General features: G+C 51.9%; 13 protein-coding genes across 13 annotated transcripts; 7 read left to right on the forward strand and 6 right to left on the reverse strand.

Moving 5' to 3' along the window:
- Positions 1-192: 192 nt before the first annotated feature.
- On the forward strand, positions 193-1,564 carry cwc25 (U2-type spliceosomal complex subunit CWC25; the record flags this gene model as incomplete). Its single annotated transcript, XM_067627348.1, has 2 exons — positions 193-218; positions 298-1,564. 2 exons carry the CDS (start codon positions 193-195, stop codon positions 1,562-1,564), a joined length of 1,293 nt encoding a protein of 430 aa, XP_067479125.1.
- A 369-nt stretch (positions 1,565-1,933) lies between these two features.
- ASPBRDRAFT_124984 (putative AP-2 adaptor complex subunit beta) lies at positions 1,934-4,298 on the reverse strand (the record flags this gene model as incomplete). Its single annotated transcript, XM_067617750.1, has 5 exons — positions 1,934-2,960; positions 3,011-3,439; positions 3,489-3,853; positions 3,908-3,983; positions 4,051-4,298. 5 exons carry the CDS (start codon positions 4,296-4,298, stop codon positions 1,934-1,936), a joined length of 2,145 nt encoding a protein of 714 aa, XP_067479126.1.
- A 701-nt stretch (positions 4,299-4,999) lies between these two features.
- ASPBRDRAFT_579233 (ER membrane protein complex subunit 4) lies at positions 5,000-6,130 on the forward strand. The gene is made up of 3 exons (XM_067627814.1): positions 5,000-5,320; positions 5,404-5,756; positions 5,846-6,130. Exons 1-3 carry the CDS (start codon positions 5,189-5,191, stop codon positions 5,919-5,921), a joined length of 561 nt encoding a protein of 186 aa, XP_067479127.1. The 5' UTR covers positions 5,000-5,188; the 3' UTR covers positions 5,922-6,130.
- A 106-nt stretch (positions 6,131-6,236) lies between these two features.
- On the reverse strand, positions 6,237-7,872 carry bna5-1 (kynureninase; the record flags this gene model as incomplete). The annotated part of the gene is made up of 4 exons (XM_067617785.1): positions 6,237-6,679; positions 6,731-7,214; positions 7,271-7,614; positions 7,683-7,872. 4 exons carry the CDS (start codon positions 7,870-7,872, stop codon positions 6,237-6,239), a joined length of 1,461 nt encoding a protein of 486 aa, XP_067479128.1.
- A 310-nt stretch (positions 7,873-8,182) lies between these two features.
- Positions 8,183-9,516, forward strand: ASPBRDRAFT_43249 (HesB/IscA family protein). Its single transcript, XM_067624958.1, has 2 exons — positions 8,183-8,603; positions 9,038-9,516. The coding sequence occupies exons 1-2, from the start codon at positions 8,253-8,255 to the stop codon at positions 9,407-9,409; spliced, it is 723 nt and encodes a 240-aa protein (XP_067479129.1). The 5' UTR covers positions 8,183-8,252; the 3' UTR covers positions 9,410-9,516.
- Positions 9,517-9,736: 220 nt separating this feature from the next.
- ASPBRDRAFT_65600 (putative eukaryotic translation initiation factor 3 subunit EifCl) lies at positions 9,737-11,912 on the reverse strand. Its single transcript, XM_067628566.1, has 2 exons — positions 11,470-11,912; positions 9,737-11,316 (listed from the first exon to the last, which is right to left on the reverse strand). Exons 1-2 carry the CDS (start codon positions 11,776-11,778, stop codon positions 10,195-10,197), a joined length of 1,431 nt encoding a protein of 476 aa, XP_067479130.1. The 5' UTR covers positions 11,779-11,912; the 3' UTR covers positions 9,737-10,194.
- A 371-nt stretch (positions 11,913-12,283) lies between these two features.
- Positions 12,284-13,634, reverse strand: ASPBRDRAFT_43252 (Tvp18 family protein). Its single transcript, XM_067624959.1, has 5 exons — positions 13,442-13,634; positions 13,350-13,365; positions 12,994-13,089; positions 12,605-12,939; positions 12,284-12,497 (listed from the first exon to the last, which is right to left on the reverse strand). Exons 1-4 carry the CDS (start codon positions 13,476-13,478, stop codon positions 12,639-12,641), a joined length of 450 nt encoding a protein of 149 aa, XP_067479131.1. The 5' UTR covers positions 13,479-13,634; the 3' UTR covers positions 12,284-12,497; positions 12,605-12,638.
- Positions 13,635-13,897: 263 nt separating this feature from the next.
- Positions 13,898-15,414, forward strand: ASPBRDRAFT_55147 (uncharacterized protein; the record flags this gene model as incomplete). The annotated part of the gene is made up of 4 exons (XM_067627349.1): positions 13,898-13,940; positions 14,011-14,059; positions 14,111-15,158; positions 15,220-15,414. The coding sequence occupies 4 exons, from the start codon at positions 13,898-13,900 to the stop codon at positions 15,412-15,414; spliced, it is 1,335 nt and encodes a 444-aa protein (XP_067479132.1).
- Positions 15,415-15,615: 201 nt separating this feature from the next.
- On the reverse strand, positions 15,616-16,651 carry ASPBRDRAFT_124811 (uncharacterized protein; the record flags this gene model as incomplete). Its single annotated transcript, XM_067617730.1, has 2 exons — positions 15,616-16,477; positions 16,551-16,651. 2 exons carry the CDS (start codon positions 16,649-16,651, stop codon positions 15,616-15,618), a joined length of 963 nt encoding a protein of 320 aa, XP_067479133.1.
- Positions 16,652-17,150: 499 nt separating this feature from the next.
- ASPBRDRAFT_125802 (hemolysin III family protein) lies at positions 17,151-18,116 on the forward strand (the record flags this gene model as incomplete). The annotated part of the gene is made up of 1 exon (XM_067617820.1): positions 17,151-18,116. The coding sequence occupies one exon, from the start codon at positions 17,151-17,153 to the stop codon at positions 18,114-18,116; it is 966 nt and encodes a 321-aa protein (XP_067479134.1).
- A 1,143-nt stretch (positions 18,117-19,259) lies between these two features.
- On the forward strand, positions 19,260-21,900 carry ASPBRDRAFT_125570 (uncharacterized protein; the record flags this gene model as incomplete). Its single annotated transcript, XM_067617801.1, has 6 exons — positions 19,260-19,592; positions 19,640-20,382; positions 20,677-20,846; positions 20,957-21,153; positions 21,243-21,394; positions 21,501-21,900. 6 exons carry the CDS (start codon positions 19,260-19,262, stop codon positions 21,898-21,900), a joined length of 1,995 nt encoding a protein of 664 aa, XP_067479135.1.
- A 334-nt stretch (positions 21,901-22,234) lies between these two features.
- On the forward strand, positions 22,235-22,729 carry ASPBRDRAFT_55151 (uncharacterized protein; the record flags this gene model as incomplete). Its single annotated transcript, XM_067627350.1, has 2 exons — positions 22,235-22,284; positions 22,369-22,729. The coding sequence occupies 2 exons, from the start codon at positions 22,235-22,237 to the stop codon at positions 22,727-22,729; spliced, it is 411 nt and encodes a 136-aa protein (XP_067479136.1).
- Positions 22,730-23,533: 804 nt separating this feature from the next.
- Positions 23,534-24,916, reverse strand: ASPBRDRAFT_55152 (serine/threonine-protein kinase; the record flags this gene model as incomplete). Its single annotated transcript, XM_067627351.1, has 2 exons — positions 23,534-24,171; positions 24,283-24,916. 2 exons carry the CDS (start codon positions 24,914-24,916, stop codon positions 23,534-23,536), a joined length of 1,272 nt encoding a protein of 423 aa, XP_067479137.1.
- Positions 24,917-25,388: the final 472 nt, after the last annotated feature.

Here is a 25,388-nt window from a genome sequence, read left to right on the forward strand (position 1 = left end):
CCTCAGGCACTAAGCGGCAAGTCAGGCAGCCGCAGTGAGTGGCAATACAATACTTCCTCATCGGGGAATTCACCTCCATCTGTCATCCTCTCACACCTACCTCTTTCTTCCTCACCTACCAAACTATCCTCTTACAACTCCCAGTCCACACAACAACAATAACCAGCTGGACTACCAGCCACCCCTCTCAAAATGGGCGGCGACCTCAACTTGAAGAAGTAAGCCTATCCCCCCTCAACTCCCCTCTGCACCACTCCTTCACCCCATCCATCCCGCTAACGCGACATAAAAAAACAGATCATGGCACCCCTCCCTCCTGCGCAACCAAGAGCGCGTGTGGGCAGAAGAAAAACGCGCCCTGGAAGAGCGCAAACGCATCGATCAACTGCGCCGCGAACGTGACGAAGAGCGTCAAATCCAAGAACTCCAACGCTTGCAAGAAGGGTCCGGGAAACCGAAACAGCTCCAGCGCGTGGACTGGATGTATCAGGAGCCTGGGGCCGGAGGTGCGGGGGGAGGAATGTACGCGGAGGAAATGGAGGGGTACCTGTTGGGGAAGAGACGGATTGATGGGATCCTGTTGAAGAAGGATGGCGGCGAGACGGAGGGGTTGAAGAAGGGCGCGGAGTTCAATGCTACGCTTGGTGGTGGCGCGTCGCAGACGCAGAATGTTGCCGCTACGAATCCCAGAGATACTATGGCGAAGGTGTTGGCGGATCCGTTGTTGGAGATTAGGAAGAGGGAGCAGGCGGCGTTGGAGGGGATGGTTAAGGAGGAGGTTCGGAAGGGATCGTCTTCTAGGGGAGATAAAAGGGACAGGGGGGATCGGGATGGACATAGGGAGAGGCGGAAGGAGAGGGAGAGGAGACATCGGTCTAGGTCGCCGGAGAGGCGGCGGAGAGATATACATGATCGGGATCGTGATGATAGGGAAAGGAGAAGTGAGAGGGACCATCGGAGGGAAAGACAACGGGATAGTGATAGAGACTACCACCGCTCCAGCAGACATCGGGATCATCGTGACCGTGACCGTGACTGTGATCGCGAAGAGCGATATGACCGGCGGGATTCGCGACAGGATCGATCCCCCGCGGATCGCCACCACTCCGACAGACGGCGCACCGACGACCGGAGAGAAAGCGATGGATACAGAGATTCTCGAGACAGGGACCGTGAACGTGACCGCAGAGACCGAGACCGAGACCGATCCAGTCGCTACCACCAAGACAAGAGAGATTACCGTCCCCGAGACAGAGACAGAGACACATACGCCCGCGACAATCCCAACCCAGAGGAAGCAGAGCAGAAGCGCAAGCAGCAAGAGGAAGAACGACAGCGCAAACTAGCACAGATGCAAGCGAACGCAAGCGAGATGGAAGACGCTCGTCGACAGCGCATTGCGGAGGTGACTGCTATTGAAGAGAAGCAGCATGCAGAAGATGAGAAGCATCGCTCGGAGAAGGGGCTCTTTGTGTCTGGCCTGCATAAACAGCTTCAGGAGGATAGTCTGGATGAGCGGATTAAGCGCAGTCGGGGTGGGTTGGCTCGCATGGATGAGGATTAATCGTATTATCATGATTCTACCTATTGAATTCTCATGGTTGTTGTTGGGTTCGTTTGGTGACGATGGGATGGAGCTGTGCTCTGGAAGCACGGTATCGTTACAGTCAGTCTAGTTATCATGCTTGCGCTCGACATGCTACCGATGTATCATATACCAAGGTTTTATCATTCATGCTCCAAACAATGCATAATTACCTACATACTATCCAATGGAAACAAGAAGAATAATCAAGGACCAAAAAAGAAAAGGATACATCACAAGTCCCTGCCTGCGAAAGAATTGATAAACCGCTCCGAAAAAAGAAGAATTAAGAACCTATCTAGCAGGAAGAAAAGAATAATAGAAGCACAGAATGTTACACCAGTACAATTACAGCAACAACAACTCGCCCGTGGCTGCTCCACCCGCCAGCTGCGGCTGATACACCTGCTGCTGGTTCTGAGTAACAACATACTGCGTCTGGGGAGCGCCGCCACCGCCAACACCACCGTCTTCGCGACCGCCGAGGTCCAGCGCAGCCATCTGCTGGGTACCGACACTGTTGAAGTAGCTGTCGGCAGCGTTGACGGCCGCGTTCATGTCGGCGGGGGCAGATGCGCTGGCAGCCATGGCGGCGGTTGGGCTGTTGGACTGCTCCGGCGCAGGGAATTGCCAGGCAGCAGTTCCGGGCTCTTCCTTCGGTTTCTGCAGGGCAGGACTGTACTGTAAGCGTCTCGTGCGTGCGGAGCGGAAGACTTGTTGAACGGGCTTCAGGTACACGGTTGCGAGAGTGCCGACGTTGAGGCAGAGCTCCTCGAGGGTGCGGGAGTCGAGTTTCTCGCTTTCGGCGCTGATGGGGGGTTTCTCGCCCATGACAATCTGCTTGGCCGTCTTGGGATCGGTGGATAGCAGACGCCAGTACATGTAGCCTCTATCGCGGAGGTCGGGGTCGTCGGTTTCTTCGGTGCACCATTTCAGAACCTGGGGAACGAGCTGTTGGCCCTTGGTGGGACGCTGGATGAAGAACTTGACGGTGGCGGTAAGGAGGGCAAGTTGGACTTCGACGGTCTCGTCGTGGAAGGTGGCCAGGTAGTCCTGGAGGAGGCCGTCGGAGTTCTCGATGCGGTCGGCGTACTGGCCAATGATCCAGATGATGGCAGCCTTGGCTTCGGGTTCGTCGAGCTCGTCAATGTTCTGGATCACGTTGCCGATGATGTTCTCGTATTGGTTGGGATACTTGCGGAAGATGTTGCGGATAACAACCGTCGCTTCCTGTACGATGTAGGGGATCTTCGCGTTGACCAGTTCCAGCAGGGTGTCGATGCATTGTTTTGCGGCAGACTCGATCTTGATGGCGAGTTTCCCAATGGCACGCACGGCCTTGCGCACGAAGTGGACATCGATCTCGGTCGCATACCTATACACGCGTTAGCCATTAGGGTCAAAGAAAAGAGGGGACCAACGTACTCTCTTAGTTCTGCAAGGACGACAGAAATGTTCTCCTTGGTGGTCAGCATGAAGATCAACTCCAGCTTGGTGACTTTGACGTAGATCGGATCGTTGTAGTTACAGAAGAAGCAGCGAATATCGTTGCGGAGCACTTCAGGCCTCTTCTGCAGGATGAGGATGGCGTTTCGGAGGGCCAGATACTGTACTTCTGGTGGCTTGGAGAGAAGAGTGACAAGGGGTGGTGATAGCTTCTTTGCGAGGGAGGTGACGTGTCGTTCGTCGGCAATATAGTTCATGAGGTAGAGGATAACGCGGATAGAGGTCAGGACAACGGCAGAATTGGAATGAGACAGGCGAGGGGCTATTCGCTCTGCGAGCAACAGGGATTCTGCAGAGTCTTGAGGGACATAGGACATCAGAGCCTCGAGGATGTAAGACTGGCCCCATCTGCGCAACGTCAGTAACCTGCATCAGACACAGGGGCAGAGACACATACTCAGAGCAATCTGGTAAGATCGAAACGAGCTTCGAGGCACTGGTGTAATCAATAGTCAGAGAGATCGATTCACTGCGACCCCAGATGTCCACCAAGGAGGCCAGGACGCTGGAAACCACCGTCGGGTTCTCATCCTTGAGCATGCTGTTCAGCCGATCAATGAGATCAGACGCCTCGACCATCTTCTTGTCGTGCTCGTAGAGCTTCGCGACGCAGAAAGCGGCGGTCTTGCGCACGTATGGATCCATGTCGCTCATCAGTCGCTTAACCGGTTGCACCGTCGCTTCGACAAACTCGCGGACATGGATGTAGGAGATGGTCCGTAGTGCCAGGGCACGCACGAGGGGATTGGAGTCTTCCATGTCCTAGATTGTTCAGATTAGCTTTCACATTCCCCAACCGTAAAGGATAACACCCACATCGATGAGGAATGGCAAGGCCTTGAGCGCAACCTCGGGTTTCGCTCTCGAGTAATTGACCAGGAACAGGAAGCACCTGTAGTGAGACAACCTGTTAGTCCCCACACAGTAAGATGCGACACAATATCTTCTGGGAGACATACATCTTCTTGATCTCCAGGCTGGGCAAGTTCATACAACCGATCACATCGGGGAACAAAGCGACCATATCATTATTGCTCATCGTCATATTAGCGACGATTTTCTTGAGCGCGATCTTCTTGGCCGAATGGTTCTTGTCCTTCTTCCCCCCACTGTTCAACTCCTGTCGCAACTCGGCGACTTTGCCCTGTTTGGAACGAGAAAATGGTGAGCCATATTGCGCCGTATACGGGACCACGCTGAGGAACATAATAATAATGTAAAGATGCAGTCCGGATCTAGGGAGGGATTTGGGGGCCAGCCAGGAGAAGGGGATTCGAGGGAAGCAGCATGAGGAGCATAGCGAACAAGTTCCCCCGCAGAAGGAAGAGACAAAGCCAGCGCTGGTTCATGTGAACAAGGGAAGCAGTATGAGGGGAAGCCGGCGGGAAGATAAGCACACGCCAAAGGGCTCTTGCACGTCATGTATGGATGGTCCGATAGAACCGGCAGGAAGGAGAGCAGTGCCAATGCACATCAAGTACTCACCCTGGCGAACAACTTCGCATCTCCCCCGCTGGAACTCATGGTGCAGGTTCACGATCCTCCAATCCTCTATCCAAGTTGGTTATCACGTAAAATTGCAACAAATCTCGGCTGAATGTCGTCAAGGAAAGCGTTCACGGACGATGAAGAGCTTCAAGGAGAACTCGATCGGTAGACTAGTTGGCTGGTTGGTCTGCTGCTCCGAAGCTTCAATGCGTCGGAGGGGGGCAGACTAGATTCGTTAGCGTAAATGGCACAGGGGGAGTATGAGTGGGTTCGAGGGCGCGACAATGTACTTACCTAGTCTCAATTTATTAAACACCCAGCTTCCTCCGTCCTGGATATTTGTAAAATGCAAACCGACGTCGACTGGACCAACTTTGGAGAGGCAGCGTGAGAATCAGGAGTGGATCGGGCGCCGCCAACTCCGCGCTGGTGGAGAAATCCATCCATCGATTCCGGCCGGATCATCGTCACTCTAATCGCTCCCTCCTCATCTCCAAGCTCTGGCTGGCTGGTGGCATCATCCTTTTCTCTACCTCTCTATCGGCTTAATATCTCCCAGGTACAGAGAAGATAATTACTGAGAGTTCTTTCCAACTCTCACAGTCCACCATGGCTTCCCTGCCCCCTCCACCGCCGCCGCAATGGGTCGTGAGGATGAACACCCCCATGCCACGCCCATCCAAAGAGGCTGCCAGCATCCCTGATCCTCCAGGCTTCTCCAGGAAAACGGCTGGCAAGAATGTAAGCTTTTCCCATTATCTGCTATTCTCATCCCATCTCCTTCATACCAGCTCAGACTAACGCGACAATTACATCCACTCCAGAACCGCGCCCAGCAGTCCTCAACCACCTCCGCCCCATCCAAACCCGTCGAAACCGATACCCTGAAGCTCAAGAAAGCATGGGAGATTGCCCTCGCTCCCTCAAAGCAGATCCCCATGAACGCGATCATGATGTACATGTCCGGAAATAGTCTACAGATCTTCAGTATCATGATGGTGTTCATGCTGTTCAAGGGCCCCATCCAGGGCCTGATCAACACCAACGCGGTGTTCGCCAAGTTTGATACGGAGGGCACGCGCGCGAAGCTCCTGGGTGTGAAGGCGATTTATGTCGTCATGCAACTGGTGTTGTTGTGTTTGGGTATTTGGAAGGTTAATGCGATGGGACTTTTGCCGTATGTGGTACCTGCCTGTGTCATCTTCCCGTCTTCCGCGTGGAGGTGCTTTTGGTTGGATATTGTTCAATGCTAATCTATCGCGACAGGACTACGAGATCGGATTGGCTGGCTTGGGAATCGGAACGGCAACCGTTGGAGCGTGCTTATTTTGCTTTTGGGTGATTGGGATGATTGTCTGGGATGAGTGTATGTTCGATGTGCTGTGCTAACTGAGAAATACGAAGCTATAGTCATCTAGAATGGAAGCTGCCATTGTATTTTGATATGGTGAGGCTGGCTCTACTGATGTTGTCTTCGACATCAAATACAATAGCATATAGGAGAGGCAGTCTGATAGTCATGTAACTCTATAATAAACTTCAATATGTGGTGCTAGTGTCGCGGCCAATAGTCAAAAGTGGCTTCATATATTCGAGATGGCATACGCGCAAAAGTCCAACCCAGAATTAGCAGCCCGATATACTTACTACTGGCTGATTACTGTCGTGCCTGCAAGGCCTTCTGACAGGCGTCGAAGAAGATCTGGCAAAACTCCCACACCTCCGTGTATGTGTTGTACAAAGGTGCCGGTGCCACTCTGATGACGTCGGGTTTTCTTTCATCGACTACAACCCCATGCTCTTCTAGTGTCTCCAAGACGCTGTCCAAAAGTCCAGGTTCCAGCAGCAGACTGAGTTGTGCACCACGCTCTGCTGGGTTCGAAGGTGTAATGATGGAGAAAGGTCGTTTCCCAGAAGGGAAGTCTGCAGGAGAGTTCAGAAGGAGATGCTCCAAGTATCCCGTGGCGTTCAAGGACTTTTGACGGATCTCCGCCATCGACGTCCGGTTGAACAGCTCAAGAGACGCCACGACTGCATTCATATCCAGGACGGAAGGATTGGATAGCTGGAATCCCGCAGCACCCGTCTGGGGAAGGAAGTCTGCGGTCCTCAGTTAGTCGCTGCATAAAATGTGACAGAAAGGAAGCTTACTGTTGTTCATAAGGAAGCGAGTCTTCTTGTCGCCTCCCCACCAACCCGAGAGGCGCGGACGGAATGGCTCCTCCTCACTGCCAACCTTGTCCATGTCGACCCGGCCATGTCTCTCATGCACGAACAAAGCTGCCATCCCACCCGGACCACTGTTGAGGTACTTGTAATTACACCATGCAGCAAAGTCTACATTCCAGTCGTGCAGTCGCAGATCGACATTGCCTGCCGCATGCGCACAGTCCCAGCCAACGAGAATCCCCTTAGATTGGGCATGCGCGGTAATCTTCTCAATGTCGAAGTATTGTCCTGTATAGAATTGAATACCGGAAAGAAGCACAAGCGCTGTGCTTGAAGCGTGTTCATCAATAACCCGAAGAATCTGCTCGGTTCGCAGAATGGGCTTCAAGCGGTCCTCCGGCTCGATGAGAACCATGGCATCCTCTGGGCGAAGATTGTGGTGGCGAATCTGTGATTCGATGGCGTACTATACTCGATGGATTAGATGGTTGCATCTCAAATGATTGTCGGATTCGAACCCACATGGTCACTCGGGAACGCCTTCCCTTCCAAGATAATCTTATACCTCTCCTGGGTCGGACGGTAGAAGCTCGCCATCAAAAAGTGTAAATTTGCTGTCAGCGTTCCCATTACTGCAACTTCACTTTCCAGAGCTCCCACAATCGGGGCCATAAGCTTCGCACCAGCCTCATCGACATCAACAAAGGGTGGGAGCAATTGGTCCTCATGTGGAAGGAAATGCCCAGTCACGCCCTTGATAGCCCATGTTCGTAGATAGTATTCAATGTACTTGCGGGCATTGCGAGGCTGAACGCCCAATGAGTTTCCACAAAGATATATACACCGGGGATCCGACTCATCATTGGCTGAACGAGAGGGCAAATGGTTAGTGATGAATAGCATAGTATAGTTAAGAAGAAGCTACGGTACGTACAGCTATCGTCGATTGCTAGGGTCTTTCTTTTCAGATCAACTTTAGAGGGAATGATAAATTCCTGTCGGAAGTCGCGCAAAGGATCCTGTGCATCGAGAGACTCTGCATATTCCTTGTTGAAGGCTTTGCTATCAGTCTTATAGGAAGGCGGGGAGCTGACGCTCGTTCCATGTGCAGGTTGAGAACTCATGATTCACAAGCTCTCTCGGTATGGCGAGAAAACTATATACTGGCAAAGAGAAACAAAATATATCCAAGATCTGCGTCTATTATACAATCATGTGCAACAACAGGGAAGAAGAATAAGAAGAAGAAACAGCTACAGTCATGGTAATGTCAAGCAAAACCAATGAAGTTCCCCGCGATTATCTCGATTCTGCCGCTTCTGGCCGGTCCCCGATCGACCAATGGCGTCATCCCGAACCCTCTGACTAACGGCAGAGTAATACCTTCTTTTCGATGGCTGCTCCGAGCCTCCGATCATATTATCAATCCAGTCTTCCTTCTCCAACAAAAGCTCTCCTTCAGTCGCCTTTTCTTGACCTTACTCTCCCCTCCATGACGACAAACATGTCCCGTCCGATCCTCTCAACAGCCGCCCGCCGGCTCTCCCGCTCTCATTCTCCTCGCACTGCGGTTTCTGCACTTTCCCCGGCAACGTTGCCGACATTGAGCTTCTCCGCATCTTTCTGCGATACAGTTTCCCAACGATCCACGCTCCGGCCCAGATTCCTTTGCCCGCGGGCGAGCAGCTCCTCTTCCACACCCTCACCACGATCAGTATTCCGATTTGACGCTTTCGGACAACGCTCTTCCTTTTCCACATCGAGTATCCGAGCAGCTACCAAGGTGCTACAAAACCCGAGAGTTGATGAAGAGGGGAAGGAGTTGTTGATTAGTATCTCGCCGAGAGCCGCGGAGGTACGTTGAACAATATTCTTTTTCTGTCCCTGCACGCATATACTATACCTGTTCCGGAGAAGGATTGCAAAAATGTGGCGAGGGTACGGCCTGGGTTGAGCTCGGACAGCGAAACGGAGACACAGGCGCATTGGCAACAAATGCGCCGGATCACCGGAGCTAGTCTACTGTTAGCCACGATATGAACCCTTTCAAGTATGGAATAAATACATACGACCACAGGGTGTGGAGAACAGGGCTTCCCGTCCGCTCAGCCGTACTTAAGCCACACGCCGGGAGGTTAGTAGTTGGGTGGGTGACCACCAGCGAATCCCTTCTGTTGTATGTTTTTGTTTTTGCATTTTTCCTTCTTCTCCGGAGGGAACATTCTTTTTGGCTCTTCAATTCACCCTTCACAATAATTCTATTGAACCTCACTAATGTATCTCCCACAGCGTCTCCGCGAAATCACAGACCCCTCCTCGTCCCCCTCCATCACCAAGGAGGAAAACCCCTACCACCATCTCCGCATCACTGTCACAAGTGGTGGATGCCATGGATTTCAATACTTGATGTCCCTGGAGGCCGCATCCAAGATCGACGCGGAGGAAGATACCATCTTTGCAGCCGAGGCTGAGGAGGGTGAGGCGGAGGCAGCGGGCGCCGGCGAAGCTAAAGTAGTCATGGATGAGCCATCGCTGGAGCTTCTTTCGGGCAGTACGGTGGATTATACGATGGAGTTGATTGGAAGTCAATTCAAGATTGTGGATAACCCTCGCGCAACGAGTAACTGTGGGTGTGGAACTAGTTTTGATGTTCAGGATTGAATGAGGACCTAGCTAGATAGGTATCATTCCTGGACCCAACTTTAACTGTATATGTGTATCATACTAGAATATGAGATAGAATAATGCTATACCCCCAAACCCCGCTTCTTTCTAGATATTCAACGAGAACGTTTGCTTAAGTCATCATCTATTTCATCATGCGGATTCTACATCCCTGTCTGTCCTCTGCTAGCTAAGACACAAACAGCTCGATGCACACAGACCAGACCGTGTCGAACCGGAAGCAAAACCAAACACAAGCATAATGGGATACGCCTTGAACATTTCCTCAAATGAAACAAAAAGGGAAAAAAATAAGAATTCTTTTTGTCGACTCCAAACCTGTAACCAGGATGGTCAAGGGTTGTGCAACCAACCCCTCTGAGTAATGAGAAGCATGGACAATCGAAGCAAGATATGGGAGCGGAGGACAGAATAAATAAATAGATAAAATAAAAAAAAAGAAATCATAATGTTGGTAGGGTGGGGGAAAGACGTGAGTGAACGGACCACAAAGGTGAGAGAGTTATATGACCCGTTCGAGAAACACGACTTACGGCCATTGTTGGATTCGATTTTCCGACGTTCCCCATCCCAGCTGATGATATCTCCTGGACCACACCCCCTTCTTTCCGTTTGCACTTCAAAAGTGTCTCTCGTGGTTCCTTGCTGAGATTGAGTAACCCCTCGTGGGTCTAGTTACAGACCGAACACATATCTCAAGTCAAATGACCGTAGGAATATGCGTCTTGACACAAGAAGGGGTCGCTGTAGCGTACTCGGACTTAGTAGACGCGAGCAAGGTTCCTGAGGTACCAGTCCACCAGACGACGTCCAGCCTTGGTCTCGCTGACGTGGATGAGGTCGTTCTCCAGAGCGTAGTCGAGGTCGTTGGCGTTGACCGGCTCGCCCTCCAGAAGGCCGCCCTCAACCCAGCGCACCTGACGGCTGCGCTGCTTGTTGATGAGGAGCCAAGAGCGGAGCTTCTCGGGCTCAACCTCCAGGAAGCCAGCCAGCTTCTTCAGGTCCATGGTGGTGTAGAGCTTCAGGTAGGAGCGGATGGTAGGGTTGTACAGGGTGTTCTTGACCTCATCCATGAAGATGGCGGTGTGGTGGTCAACAGGGTCGACGTTAAGAGCCGGGTTCTCGAAGTCGGGAGGAGTGGGGCTGATGAACTTGGGGCAGGCCGAACGGAAGAGCTCCTCGAACAGAGGAAGGGCCTCGGGGCCACCATGCTGCAGGCGGTTAAGCTGCTCGCCGTACTTCTCACGCAGAGCGGAGTGGATGGTGTCATCCAGGCGAGTGGGGTGGAGAGCAACACAGATGGCGATGAGAGCGTACATCTGGTCGTTCTTCTTGGCGATGGCATCGTAGCTGTTGCCACCCTTCTGGAAGTTCTTGGTCCGGGAAACGTAGACCAGGATGTGGCTGAACATGCGGATGGCATCGGCATAGCGACGCATCATCATGTAGGAGAAACCGACATAGTAGTAGGTGGTGAAGTGGGCCGCCATAACACGGGCGAACATGGCCTTCTTGTTCATCTCGATGTCGTCGAGAGTCTTGAGGGCAAGGCTGAAGTCACCCAACAGACAGTGGACACGCAGGAGTCCAATGATGGAGAAGTAACCCAGCATCTTGTACAGAGGGCGGGAGCCATACTCTCCAGCAAACGCCAAGGGGTCCTCACCACGCTTGATGGCAGCCAATTGCTCGTTGATCTGCGACCTTTGGATGAGGGAGTAGAGGACGTTAAGCACGGAGTAGCAACCCCACGTGTTCGGGTTCTCACGGAGAAGCTGGGCCTCCTCCTCGTTGGAGCCGCTGCGAGCGACACGGTTGCGGTAGCGGCAGAAGGATTCGAACTGGTAGATGAACTCGTCGATGACATCCCAGGCCCAGTAGTACTATTGACAAGGAAAACGGGCTAGTTAGTACAGTGTATCAACCGCGGCGATTCAACCGCACACAATTGCAGGTCAAGGCAGCAAATCGTGTATCGAATACAGCTGCAGCCGCAGCCGCAGCCTGTCGCACCTGATAGATGGAGTAGTACGTACAGAAGGAACCTCGAGCTCAACCGGACCCTCAGAGTTCAAGATGTAGTGGAAAAGGCTGCAGTAGTTGTCGTAGCTTGCGAACTTGGTCTCGAGGGTAGCCTGGTACTCGAGCGGGGTGGCAGCAGCAGCGAGCTGTGCCTGAAGATCCTGCGTCTGGGAGCCACCTCCAAGGGATGTCGTTCTGTCCAACTCGCTCATGCCATCATCGAAGTTGACCTGCTCGCGGTAGTCGTTGACAAGCGCTTCCTCCTCCACATCGGACTCGTCGCCCAGGTTGGGGTGCGCGTTGGCGCGCTCTTCGTAGGACATTTTGCGATAGAAGTACGTCTGTCGACGAGTAGGAAATTGTCCGGCAAACGGTCGGGGGGGATGGGTGGGGAGGAGAGGGGGGCACGTCGTCTGGCGTAGCGGTTCGGCGTCGGCGTGTGGGATTTCGATTGTTTCGGCGGAGTCGAATTTTGAGGGTTTTCGCTTGGATGAGTTGTGCTTATCTTATCTGGGGATAACTTCACCGCTGACTCAGCTATGCACGACCTCCTGGGCACAACATCAGATCATTGCACTCAAATGTAACTGGTTGCTAGTATAGGAGATTGCTTCATTTATGATGCGTTCCATTATTATCTCCCCGCTTTGGGGACCGTATCTACAGCTCGCAATCTCTACAGCCTAGTTCTATGCAAACAAATCCATTCAATCATCGCCAGGATGCTAATCGGGTATTCGCTGGGGCGAAATGGTAAATATTACATGATTCATCTAAAACTCATTGCAACAGCTTTTAGGCAAGCTTCAAAGAGCAAAAACAGGACTGGAATACGACACAAAGAAGAAGATCAATAAAAGGCACATGAGCAGAAAGTCCAGTAGCTCGAGTCGTAGGGATCCCAATTTCAAAACAGTATGCTATACGAGTACAAGACCCTGCTCGGCAGCGTCAAGAACAGCACAGTCGATTCATAATCGTAGCGCATTCAGCCCAGAGATGGCTCTTTGGCCGTCTCTATTTCTCATTCTATGTTGGTCACCTGCAGGAGAAACGAATTAGCATGCAGGAAATTGGCTCTTTCCGAGTTCCGTGCACGCATGCTGAAGACGGCATGTACAACAGCTGCATGACAGGCGAACGGCGTACCTTAGCCTCATAGATAACATCTCCGACCATGGTCTTAAACAATCATCTGCGCAAGGCCTTGGCCGCCCAAAGTCTTGCTACCGACGAATTCCTGGCTCTTGAGACCCGCCAGCGCATAGAATAAACCAGCAATGAGTAGGAAAACGGCAGCCGCGATCAGACTAGTAGCGGACTTGATGAGACTAAGCCATTGCACAACACTCATCACCGTATACATTGCAGCGCGCATCCAGTTTGTGGTGAAGCGTCGGATAAATGCATCGAACTTTGGTGATGTGGGGCATATTCTGAGGAGGAAGGGCACTTCGGCGAAGATGAGGATCAAACCGGAGATACTGCGTATTGTAAGCTTCTGAGACCAGTGTAGGAGTTGCAGGTGAGTATCTCACAGGCACAGAACACTAAAGATGATGATCACGACGTCGAACGAGAAGATGTTGGCGATACCGAGAGCCAAGCACAAGACGATGCAGATCACGCCCGTCCTAGGTCAGACATCAATTAGCAAAGTAGTCCGGCAAACGCCATGAATATTGCTCCGATGTTGTCGCAGTCGCCCAAAGTCTATGCGCGATCATTGAGTGTGTATGGTTGCGCAAGGCGGCAACTGAAGAGGGCCTTTCATGACAGCGCCAAGCGCTGTGCTGGAGATCCAGGCAGCCATGATTTGTTTTCGCAAATGTTGCAAAGGCGTACAGTTGGGCAGCGGCGGGCGAGATAGGAAACGGAGAAGAGAGGTACAAACCATTGTCCATAGATACCTATGTGATGAAGTGTTAGTTATCCCTTGCTTCGTATGTCAAAGAATAAGTCATAGTAAACAAGGCAAGTCCGTACTGAAGTTTCTCGAGCGGAGCTCTTCGGCGAGAGTCATGGTGCCGAATGAAGATGCAAGATATTCGGCGAAACTTTGGAAGACAGTTCAAGCCAGAGGGTATAAAGCAACGATGGTGCGATCCTGAGAGTGGCCTTTATATAGAGGTGTAAGTATGGTCGGTTGGTGATCGTGTGGCTACTACTTAAGATTACCAGCCGGGAGTAGACGCGATTGACGGTTTGAATGGGGCCAGTTTGTCTGTCCGGGCCGATCCCTTCACCGCCCAGGGCAGAATGTCCTTCCGCCTTCGAGGTTGGGGATCCCGCATTATTATGCTGGCAAGCAACTTCCCCCGGTTCCTAGATAGAAGAGCTCTCCAACAGAAGGAGTTTCTACCGTGGGACCTGAGTGCAAGATTCGAAAGTTTCTCGACTGGGCTGACATCAAGAACTGTTATTCTCTCTATTGCTACAGCTATGGAGGCTTCGCCATCCAAACACGCCCGCAATGTCTCTAGATGTAAGGAGTATTAATGTTCAATGCGTTGTATCAGCGGCATTCCGGAGAATACAAGGCTGATTCGTCCTAGCTTCAAGGCCGCGTAGCACGACAAAAGGCCCTTTAGATCAGCCAGATGAGTGAGCGGCGGAATCTGCTTGATCACTGAGGTATATACTAACAATTACTAGCCCCCTCGGCTCCGACACAGTGAACACAGCCGCATCCCCAAGACCGGCTACAGCAGACAATGGTGGATTCACCGGCGCTTCTTTTGACAAACTGGACCCATTGGGGCCGGATGAACTGCCTCCAACGGTGGAGAAGGACCTCTCGTACCTGCTCCGGTATGATGTGTATCATTCACTCTCTCAGATAGAAATACCGCACGCGCTTCGCTCTGAGTTCCTTGCCCCAACGTCAGATGAATCGCTGTCCACAAGCCTAGCCACCCTTGAACGGCTTCTGGCCGAGGGTCACTTTCTGCTCGCCGCTTACCTATGTGGGACGATTTTAACATCCTCCTTGATCTCGCCTACTGACATAAAACGAATCTTTGCTCTATTTTACACACGGCTAGCGTGTCTGCAATTATCAGGTAATACGATTATTGCAGCGCAAGAGTCGAAGGCGCTCGAAGACCTCAGCTCTGCGTTCTATTATGTGGAACCGATTTCCGGGACGTCTGATAAGCATCCAAGCTATCCTCGTCACATCGTACCATGGCCCCTACGGGTGTTGGCTATCAGACTCCAAAGCATTGGATTCGGCGACTCACGTAGGGGCATTGGCGGACTTTACGAGATTGGCTTAGAAGCGCGAAGGGAAATTCTGCGCCCAGACTTGGATCCCGAAGAGCGCAAGTTGTGGAGAGAACGACTGTCTGACCTCGGGATGAGAAATGTGAATGCACTAATTGAGATGGGGGATCTGGACGCCGCCAGGAGGTCACTCGCTAGCTTGCACATGGCAGAGTCGGAAAGCGAGATCAACAAGCTGCGAAAAGTACTTTTGATGCTCATAATTGGCGACCTCGATGCCGCGAGGCAGGTGTGTGGCGAGGCGACCGATGCAGGGAACGACGTGTTCCGCCCGCTTCTCAGTATGGCCGAGGGTCAGTACGATGACGCAGTGGTTGAATGGCGCGCCTTACTTGGCAACGAGGAACGCAGACCCGATGAGGCCATGATCTCGCAGAATCTGGCAGTGTGCTTGTTGTACACTGGTAGGTTGAACGAAGTAAGTCATATTCCACACAGATTACCTACTACCAAGCCCGTGCTTAACCATGCTGCAATAGGCACGTGAGGTCCTTGAGTCACTGGTGCACGCAAACCACTCGTTCTCGAGTCTCGTGTTCAACCTCTCGACTGTCTACGAGCTATGCTCTGATAAATCCACCAAGCTGAAGACCGACCTCGTAGAAACCGTGGCCCGACAACCTGTCACTGGGACCACTAATCTTGATCGGCCTAACGGGGATTTCAAACTATAATGAGGGCAGCAGGAAGCACAGATGAACCAGACTCGATGGCGAAAAGGCCCCTCAATCTAGGACTGGTGCGCTATTATAAAAATGCCTGTCGGATCCTCCTACTATATAGCCGTCTATACACCTGAAACAAACGCCATACTCCGCCAATGCCCGCATCAGCGCCATATAAACGATGCAGCAATCAATAACAGATCGATAACATCACGGATTCTCCTTGATAGGTGCAAGGTTATTTTGGGGTCTTTGCCTTGGCTTTCGGATGATGATTTTGTCGCCTTCTTTCTCCCAACCCAGGCTCTCCGCCTTTACCAGGTTCTCCCACGTCCAATGTCTGTCACCGGTGCAACCCTCGGTGATCCATCGGGTGTCAGTGCTGAGATAAGCTTTGCCGACTGCTCTGAGGGCATGTCGTCTGACGCGGTCTTCAGCCCAATTCATGACGGCGCGCATCCGGGAATCTACATCTTGCCGGATCTGCCAGAACACAATCCAGTTATCATGTGCCAGGGCGTTCAAGACACGGTCTATAGTCGATGACTGAAAACCGTATCGTCTGCGGGCACGCGCACGTAGCTGATAAGCAGCAACCATGTCCTCCTGTCGACATGCGTAATCCAGAATCCAATACGAGATGAGGTCTTTCAGGTCAGAGTCCGGCAATGGGTGAGCAGGAGTGTGTAATTCCTCTAGAATGTAGCGAAAGGAAGGAAAATATGATGGAGGATGTCGGGCTTGAATGGCGATTTGGATGGAAAAGATATGGACTTGCTGGGAGAATGAGATGGGAATCTTGGAGCTGGTAGCCAAAACCGCCTCGCGCAGCTTGCGGAGGGAGAGGAGGAGGGTGGATAGTTCGGTGGATGGAGAGGGACTACGGGGCCCTGTCGACTTATTGTTTGAGGAGGGAAGAGAAGCTGGTGGATTGCTGGTGGCATCGCTCGAGGCGCTCTTGGGAAGTGACGTCCATGCCGCTTCTAGGTCTTTAGAATGGCGGGCGCAGAACTCCATGTACCGATTTACAATCTTGTCATAGTACTCTTTCTGAACCTTATGGTCTAGCAATCTGTGAGCGTCAGCGCTGCCGCAGGTAACCGCATCGTCGCTCCACCATGAGGATCAGGAGGCCGTGGGCATACTTTCGATCGCCTTTAGATACAAACCCCACAGTGTCTAGCGAGTCTGCCACGGGCTTTAGCCGACTGCCTGGGGCTTTTCCGGGCTGCGCATGACTAGCCATGATGAATATATAGTGGGTCAAAAAAAAAAGAAAAAGAAAAAGAAAAGTGAAAGAGGTTATTGATACTGCGTCATGCTCAAATTGCAGGATGAAGCTATTCAAAGTGACGGACTGGTGAATGATCTGCGGGGATCCCATCGGGGAAGTGCCGGTTTGTTTGTATCATTTGCACTGTTTGTGAGGTTTCCCAACGAGCCAAAAGTCCCAAAAAGGGAACGGCGATACTCCGCGGAATCCCCAACGCTCTTCTTCAGTATCTCACCATCACTTCGGGTTGGGGGTGTTTTTTGGGGGTTGTTTTGCTTCTTCTTGACCCTTTTCTCTGCTTTTCCGTGTACATATTTCTTTTTGCTGCTCTTGTTAGACGGTCATCTTACCTCATTCTCACGCGTATACTCCCCCCGAGAACGACCACCCCGATTACGGAGCAGCCGCTTAGCCATCTGCTCACCGGAGATCTGGGATCTGTCACTCTGTCTGCATCCTGCATGTGAGGAATATGTCCACTCGCCAGCGTCGCCCCACTCAATCCCATGAGAAGGATCTGGGTACCAGTCAGCCTGCTGTGGTGGCAGCTGCGGTGTTGGAACAGCCTTCCCAAGTCATCAGAAAGCTTCTTCACTGGGATGATCTGCCTCATTGGCAGCGCGACAACCAGCACATCCACACGGGCTATCGGCCGGCTTCGTTCTCTCTTCTGGTCTCCTTGCAGTCCTTGACCTACCTTCACAATGAAACGGTCAACATCTACACGCATCTGCTGCCGTCCCTACTGGCCGTTCCCGCGGCTGGGCTTCTCTATCGGGCACTAGCTCCGCGATATGCGAATGCCACTCAGGCGGATCTGGTTGCTTTTGGATGCTTCTTCGCGGGGGCAGCCTTCTGCTTGGGCATGTCTGCAACATATCATACCATTTCGAATCATTCCCCCCTCGTGGCCCGCATCGGAAACACGTTTGACTATATTGGTATCGTAGGGCTCATCGTGGGCAGCTTTGTGCCTAGCGTGTACTTTGGATTCTACTGTATGCCTGATCTGCAACGGTTGTATTGGACGATGATCTGCGCCCTCGGTCTTGGCTGCATCCTTGTTTCGATCTTCCCTCATTTCCGGACGCCTCGGTGGCGGCCATTCCGTGCGGCCATGTTTGTCGGCATGGGTCTGTCAGCGGTGTTCCCCGTGATCCACGGCTTACGCTTGTACGGTCTGGAGCAGATGACACGCCAAATCGGGCTCGGCTGGCTGCTTCTCCAAGGTTTTCTGTACATTTTGGGAGCAACCATCTATGCGGCCCGGGTCCCGGAGCGCTTGCGACCAGGCCACTTCGATCTCTGGGGCAGCTCCCACCAGATCTTTCATGTGCTGGTGGTCTGCGCCGCCATCGCTCATCTGACCGGGTTGCTAAAGGCATTTGATTACAGACACAGCGGCATTGCAGACAGTTGTCTTGGGGCTGCGCAGTGATTCGCCTACTAAACCTTGGGACATCGCACAGGCAGGACGTCCTGTGGAGGGTAGGGGGGAGGGAAGAAGGGGGGAGGGGGGCGCCACGCCCCCCTAAACATCATCACCACCTGTAGCCATAACTTAATCGCCTCAAGAAGTAATAGAGATGACATGATGATGATGCTGACGTCTTCACGGCTGATACGAGACATGTCTAACCCTGAATTTCACATGCTGACCATTGCAACATGGGGCTACAGAGAACAAGCCAGAGATGAGAGAAGCATTGCAGGAAACCTTCCTTTCTCCCCCAAGAAGGCAAGAATAAGAAAGGGAATGGGGGGGAAAAAGCGCAAACGAGGGGAAGTCCAGGATACAATCATAAGAATAGACCTTGGGTCTTGCGACAGCACGAACGTTCACCGCTTGCCTGGGTATTTCAAACCGGACAGGCGAATAGGGATGCGTTCCCGCATCGATTTACAGCTCACATGGTGTGCTGGCCTGCATACCGATAGAATCACCCTAGACGGCATGCTGCGGTTCCTCATTGGATGCTACGTCAGACACAATAGTCTTGCATCGTCGTGGCTCCTTCGAGCACATTAGAGTTATTCGGCCTAGTGGCCCCCACTGGACTTGACGACGATGTTGCACCTGAGCTTATTCTTCCAGGCTTCTTACGTTGGAGGAGTGCCCCCCCCGCGGCATAGGCTGAGGTAGGCAGCCCCCTATCAGAGGCAGTTGGGCCGGTAGCCAAGCAATCTGGCATTTGCCATTTCTGACAAGTAAGATGGAGGTCAGTTGGACTATTGCTGAAGAAGTTGCCAGTTGGAGGACTGGACACGGCTCCCATGCGAGGTGGATCAGATGAAATCTTAGGGTTTCACAACGGCTGACTTCATCTGCGCTTGCCGTCGGTTCACGAATCCCGATACGAGCCCTGCATGCCAGGGCGGGCTGGTATATATAAGATTGCGTTGGTCGATGGTCCTGATGAAGAGGCTTTGATATTTCTCTTTTTTCTCTCTGATATTCCGGTGATTTCGCCACACCCGTTTGCCGTGGGACTCCCCTTGTGGCCCGACTTCACCGCGTTATTACTCCTTGTATCATCTCAAAACCGATCCTGCTCTACTTCTTAATTTCTGAGCAATATCAATGCTGGCTGAATCCGAAAACCCCGTCAGCAACGGAGACCCACCGAAGCTCCGGGCTGCTTGTGAGAATTGCAGACAGTCGAAGGTGAAATGTAACCTATCCGGGAAGGACGCCTGCATTCGCTGTATGCGTCATGGGTTGCCCTGTCGGTATCGCGTCGCCAATCGGTCAGGGAAGCCCAAAGGGAGCAAGAACCGTGCCACGCTGCGGAAACTTGGGCAGTTGCAAGACGAGAAGAAGCCTACGATACCTGCCAATGGGTGGGCAGAATCGGTAGCCAAAGGACAACCGCCTCGTGTCAGCTATGACACTGACAACGGGGTCGACGCAACGGTTCGTTTCATCTGGTGCGCGTCAGGGGTAATATCTAACGGGTACAGAGTACACAAAGCACGAGTCCAGCCAGTCAGTCCAGAAGCCCCGATAGCCGCGGGGCGCATCTGACCGACTCGACACTACTGACCGATCATACCATGGAATACCCGTCAATAGGAGAGACGCTGGCCCCAATATTCAATCCCTCCATGTCGCCGCCATTCCTTCCCAAAGAGTTCATCCCCCGGGGATTCACCGGCTGTCCGCTCTCCGTCCACATCCCCAACCCATTACAGCCCTGTGAATGCACCAACGCACTCCTATACAACGTCAACCAGATGCGGACCATGCTGCCTGACAGCATGCCTCTACGGCTGGACCAGATCTTACAGGGCATCAAGATCGCATTGACCGTGTGTCGGAACTTTCTTCGATGCCCCAACTGCCACAAAGACCACACAAACCTGCTGTATTCAGTATCCATCCTGGATATTACCCTCCAGCTCTTTGAGTACTGGACATCGTATGAGCTCTCGTCCGCGCCCGCTGGCGATCACCATATGATCATCGGCTACGGCGAATACGAGATGGGCCCGGAGGAGACGCGCCGGATTCGCCGGTACCTCATTCAGGGGCGGGCCCTGCAGTGCCGCGAGGTACTGGGGCTGCTAAAGGACGCCGTTGAGATGAGTCGACATCTGAGTCCTGAGCTCCGGGAGCTCAATGGGACGGACGGACTGGAGGTGGAATGGATCCAGCAGATGCTGGGGGGGTATGATACGATGGTGGAGACGATTTTACGAGCGATGTCGGATAACCTGTGCACGTAGATTATGAAATTGATATTTTGACCTAGGGTATACATCTAATGTAGTATGTAATGTATTCATAGTTGATTGTTCGCTACTAGTCCAGGAACAACCGAGCGGCATTCGGCAGACAAAAAGAGCCTCGGCATATCCAACTCCGCATTTGTAGATCCTCTTATATCCCCACACCTCCAACTACTTATCATTCAACTACTTCTCATCCAACTACACAACTAATTCACACCCAACACTCATCTAAACCACTTGAACACCAAAGAAAAAGAAGAAGGAAGGATAAAAATGAACCGCCTCTCCCAAATCAATTCCCACCTCAACTACCCCCACGGCCTTCTCGCCAACCAAGTCGCCATCATCACCGGCGCAGGCCAAGGCATCGGCGCCGAAACCGCTCGACTGTTTGCCAATGAGGGAGCGAAGGTGGTTATCGCTGATATAGACGGAGGTATCCTATCCCTCCCACTTTAACAGAATTTCATCAAACATTGAAGCAAAAGCAAAGAAAAGCAAAGCAAAGAATATGAAATGCTAATGCAATGATAATATCCTAAATAGAAAAAGCCACCGCCGTAGCAACCTCCATCAACACAGCCAGTGGTACTGATAATATCAGGGCTCTAGCAGTCCCCGGCGACATCCTCAACGACACATACATCGAAGAACTCGTGAGCAAGGCAGCGGAGTTCGGTGGGGGCAAGATTCATATTATTGTGAATAATGCGGGGTTTACGTGGGATGGAGTTATTCATAAGGTGATTTCCCCCAGAATCGTCTATATACCATGGTAATGATAGTAGTATATATATGCTAATATTTATCAATGATGAATGGGGATATATAGATGACAAACCACCAATTCGACACGATGCTCGCCGTCCACGCCACCGCCCCATTCAAACTCATCCGCGCAGCAGCCAAATACTTCCGTGTGAAGGATGGGGAATCCCGGGTTATTATCAATATTAGTAGTACGAGTGGAGTTCATGGGAATGCGTACGTTCACCACCACCCTCCCTATCTCCATACCCTCCATATCTCACTCATCAAGCAATACCCCTACATACTCAAATCTTATACTAATATGATTATGATAATGTAGTGGCCAAGCCAACTACGCCGTCGCCAAAGCCGGCATCACCGGTCTAACCAAAACGATCGCCAAAGAATGGGGTCCCGCGTTCGGTGTCCGGGCGAATACCATTGCATTTGGGTTCGTGAAGACCCGGCTTACGGCAGCCAAGGAGGAAGGGGCATTTATTGCCATGGGGGATGGGACGAGAGTGGCGTTGGGGATTCCGGGGAAGCAGTTGGATAGTCGGCGGACTGGATCAACTTCTTCTACTACTACTGAGAAGAAAGCTGCAGAGTATCCTGATATTCCGCTGGGACGGCCGGCCAGTCCGGAGGAGGCGGCGAGGGCGGTGTTGGGGGTGGCAAGTCCGTTGTTTTCGTATGTGAGTGGGGAGACGATTAGGGTTACGGGGGGGAGGAATATGTAGTTCTTCTATTTCATATATTACTATTTGACTTATTGATTATTGATTGATCGGTATATGAATGGAATATAGGAAGTATGTAGCCATGTGGTATGTGATGCGATTCAGAAGTCGCATTCAATATGGTTGTGGGAGGTAGTATCTATCATACATCGTATCAAAAAGAAGTATAGTACACAAAAAAAACCCAATCAATTGCTAGGTTTGGTTTTGTCTCATCGTCAAATCATCACTGGTCCAGAAAGTAAGGCTGCCTGCCTGCTCAGGCGAGATAGAATCCCGACCAGGTCCAGCCAGGTCACACTCAAAAAGCAGTAAGAAGATGGATATAGACACAATGACTGGTCGAGGCAGGCCTGCTCACCCGCCTGGTGGCTGCCCTTCCCCGTCGGACAACTGGCCCCCCTCTCTTCAGGGGTAGACGGGAAGTCCAGACTCCAGCGTCATTTTTTTTAATTTCTTCCCTCGCAGTAGGCGCCGGCTGACGGGTTGCATTGTGCGCACGCGTCCAGCAACATTGACTGGACGTGCCAGACTGCTACAGCATAGCAGGGAACAGACGGCGACTCGCCAGTGGACCACAGCCTCACGTTCTGGGTCTTTTCACTGGAAGAGCGTGTCCATCAGGCCCCAAAGTCAGTATACCAGCAGGAAGGGGAATGAGAGAGAAAAAAAAAAAAAGCATCGTCTAGTCCTCGTCTATTGCAGATATCGTAGCCAAGGATGTTCCACCCTGGTTCACGCGGTTGCACCGAAAACACACTTCATGCTCTCACCACAGCCAGTCAGCCAGTCTGATCTTCAGCCTGGGCTGACGGCGTCCACCCCCTGATAGTTTCCACCACGAGATCCAGTCCGAAATCAAAACTATTTATCGACAGATTATGTAAAATGAAGTAGTAGTAGTAGTAAAAAAAAAAAAAAAAGTGAAGAAGAAGAGTAGTCCTCAACGACTCAAGGTATCATCCCAAAAGAGCGACCAAGTGTGCCATCCAACTCCTAGCGGTAAAATTCGACAATCAAAATGCAAATGCGTCATCTCTGCTCCGGGGTATTTTTCTTTTCTTCTTTCCATGCCAATGGCCGATGGGGAGTGAAAAACGCCAGCAACACCTCCCAGTAACACCAAAACACACACACAAGTATATCACCAGAAAACGCAAGAGATCCTCCCAATGTGGTGACAAATTAATAATAACATAGCCACGGTTTCTGCCTTTCCAACGGACACGCAGAGCGAGCTGACAGAACTCCGTTTCCTCAAAGAGGGCAATTTATGCCCAACGGCTGAGCTCCAGGGGATGTCAATCCGGGTATAATATCAAACTCCAAGGAATGGAAGCCAACGGTGTAAAAGAGTGGGAAATAGAAAAAGGCGTATGTCCAGAAAAGAAATCGATCTCCTCGGATTCCCTCCGGCGGAAATAATACAATGTCGCTGGAATAATGCAAGGCGGAGATGATCCAAGAAGAGGTGTAGTAAAAATCCAAATCCAGTGGGATGTAATATCGAAAGAATTGCCGTAAATCGTAAACCTGCGTTAAGTGGGGGGTCTTTTGTTCTTTTATATTTGTTTTGTTTTCTTTTGTGGTGGATTCCACATGGAGGGAAGGTGGACCATTTCGTGGTCCCAATTTAGCAAACGGGAATTGGAATGGTAAAAGGGGCATGGGCAAGATGCGGCTCCGGAATACCACCGCAAGAGACAGGGTCCATAAAGTCATCTTTGCATTCCAGTCCGGGCTCCAGTCCCACAGAAGACATCGACGAGACACTGTCCAGGTCGGGGTAGCCTTCCGTGAAGGATGAAGCATCCGAGACGGCAGACTCCGAGAAGTCGGAGTACTGCGATGACCCAGACGAGACAGAGGAGGTTTGGGTGTTGAAGGCGTCCACGGGCACGGGCACCGGAACCGGACCGTTGACGAAATCAACCGGCACCGGTCCGCTGGCAGACCAGGGGGCGATAGGGTTCATAGTAAACCGCGGGCACTCCAGGATCAACTGGCGAAGCTCCGGGATGGTAATCCTCTTGGAGGGGTCGCACTCAAAGATGCGGTTCAGGATACAGATCATCTCATCCGACAGTGGCAGGATGGATTTCAGGAAGTAAGGATCCTTGAGATAAGCGCGGAACGTGGAATCCTCGATCGAGGCACGTTTCCAGGGGTTGCGACCGCAGGTCAAGTTGACGAGGATAACACCTAGACTCCACACATCATTGGGTGCCGATTCATAGCACGACATGGGACGGGGATTTGGTTGCTGGCATTCTTTTGGCATCCAGTCTTCGTCAGTGAATGTTTCATTGAATGTGTGTCATCAGATTGTGACGGGGTGGGGAGGGAGGAGAGGGAAAAAAGGCATGGGAATCTTCAACGCACCTGGTGACATGTAGAAAGTGGATCCGCAACCAAAATCCGATGTAAGGTAGTCCGTAGTAGCCAGGCCAAAGTCGGCGAGCTTGACCGTCAAGCCCTGGTCCGTTACCAAGATGTTTTCCGGCTTGAGGTCCCTATGGTAAATTCCCAGGGAGTGGCAGAACTGGACGGCATCCAGGATTTGAAGGAACACACGCTTGACCAAGGGGTCATTGCCCACGAAATTGCCCTTTTCAGTAATGCTGGAGAAGAGATCGCCCTCGGGACAGAACTCAATCACCACGTAGGTGCAATCGACGGAATCCATAATGCGAACCAGGGAGACCACATTGGGATGTTGGCTGGCCAGATGGTGGAGCTTGATTTCCCGCTGTTGGAACTTGAGTTGCCGGGGATCCAGCCCGGTCTTGTTGAGGGCCTTGACAGCATACAGAACATTGGTATGGATGTCGACGGCCGTGTACACCACTCCATAGGCACCGACGCCCAGGATGCTGGTGAGTTCCAAGCGGTTGGCCAAGAGAAATCCTAGACGGTCTTCCGGAGCATAGCAACGGGAGATGGGCGGAGAGGGAGGCGGAGTGGGGGGCATGGGGGAATACATGCCGTAAAGGGGAGAAGGGGGTAGCATGAGCATGAGGGAAGGTTTGGGGATGGGGCTTTTTTTGTCTTGCTTCGGTGGAGTGATGGCAGATAAGACTCAAAGTACGCACCGGCACTTGAGTCTTTCCTGAAGAAGCGTATAGTATTGGAAGGGAGGGAAGTGAGGAAAGGAGGGGAGGGAGTAAATGGTAGCTTTTTGTCTCAACGGCTGTAAGGGGGAGTTTTGTTGATATAAATCCTGGGGGTCCAAAATCCGGTGGCGGGTTTCAGGTAGTCATCCAAACCAGTGAGCAAAGTACGGGATAGCCGGGAGAGAGAGAGAGAAGAGCACCTAAGGAGAGTCGCCAGTCTTTCCTTAATGTATTTTTTTTTTTCACTTATTCAAGGAGCCATTGAAGGAATGCAGTTGATCAACTGGGATAAGCAATCAAGTCCTAGGGAATGTCCAACGGAAGGCCGTGGGAGGATGGTGGTGGTGGTGGTTGTTGTGGTGGAAGATGAGTAGT

This window comes from Aspergillus brasiliensis (assembly GCF_001889945.1).
Source record: "Aspergillus brasiliensis CBS 101740 unplaced genomic scaffold ASPBRscaffold_6, whole genome shotgun sequence".
Taxonomy (NCBI): domain Eukaryota; kingdom Fungi; phylum Ascomycota; class Eurotiomycetes; order Eurotiales; family Aspergillaceae; genus Aspergillus; species Aspergillus brasiliensis.

Excerpts from the sequence above, each read along its gene's own strand:
- ASPBRDRAFT_579233 (XM_067627814.1), top strand. The coding sequence starts at position 5,189 with ATGGCTTCCCTGCCCCCTCCACCGCCGCCGCAATGGGTCGTGAGGATG. Across the intron at positions 5,321-5,403 it reads GGAAAACGGCTGGCAAGAAT|AACCGCGCCCAGCAGTCCTC; the intron begins GTAAGCTTTTCC and ends CATCCACTCCAG. Across the intron at positions 5,757-5,845 it reads AATGCGATGGGACTTTTGCC|GACTACGAGATCGGATTGGC; the intron begins GTATGTGGTACC and ends CTATCGCGACAG.
- ASPBRDRAFT_43249 (XM_067624958.1), top strand. The coding sequence starts at position 8,253 with ATGTCCCGTCCGATCCTCTCAACAGCCGCCCGCCGGCTCTCCCGCTCT. Across the intron at positions 8,604-9,037 it reads TCTCGCCGAGAGCCGCGGAG|CGTCTCCGCGAAATCACAGA; the intron begins GTACGTTGAACA and ends TATCTCCCACAG.
- ASPBRDRAFT_65600 (XM_067628566.1), bottom strand. The coding sequence starts at position 11,778 with ATGTCCTACGAAGAGCGCGCCAACGCGCACCCCAACCTGGGCGACGAG. Across the intron at positions 11,317-11,469 it reads TTGAGCTCGAGGTTCCTTCT|TACTACTGGGCCTGGGATGT; the intron begins GTACGTACTACT and ends CCTTGTCAATAG.
- ASPBRDRAFT_43252 (XM_067624959.1), bottom strand. The coding sequence starts at position 13,478 with ATGACTCTCGCCGAAGAGCTCCGCTCGAGAAACTTCA. Across the intron at positions 12,940-12,993 it reads ATCTTTAGTGTTCTGTGCCT|TATCTCCGGTTTGATCCTCA; the intron begins GTGAGATACTCA and ends TACAATACGCAG.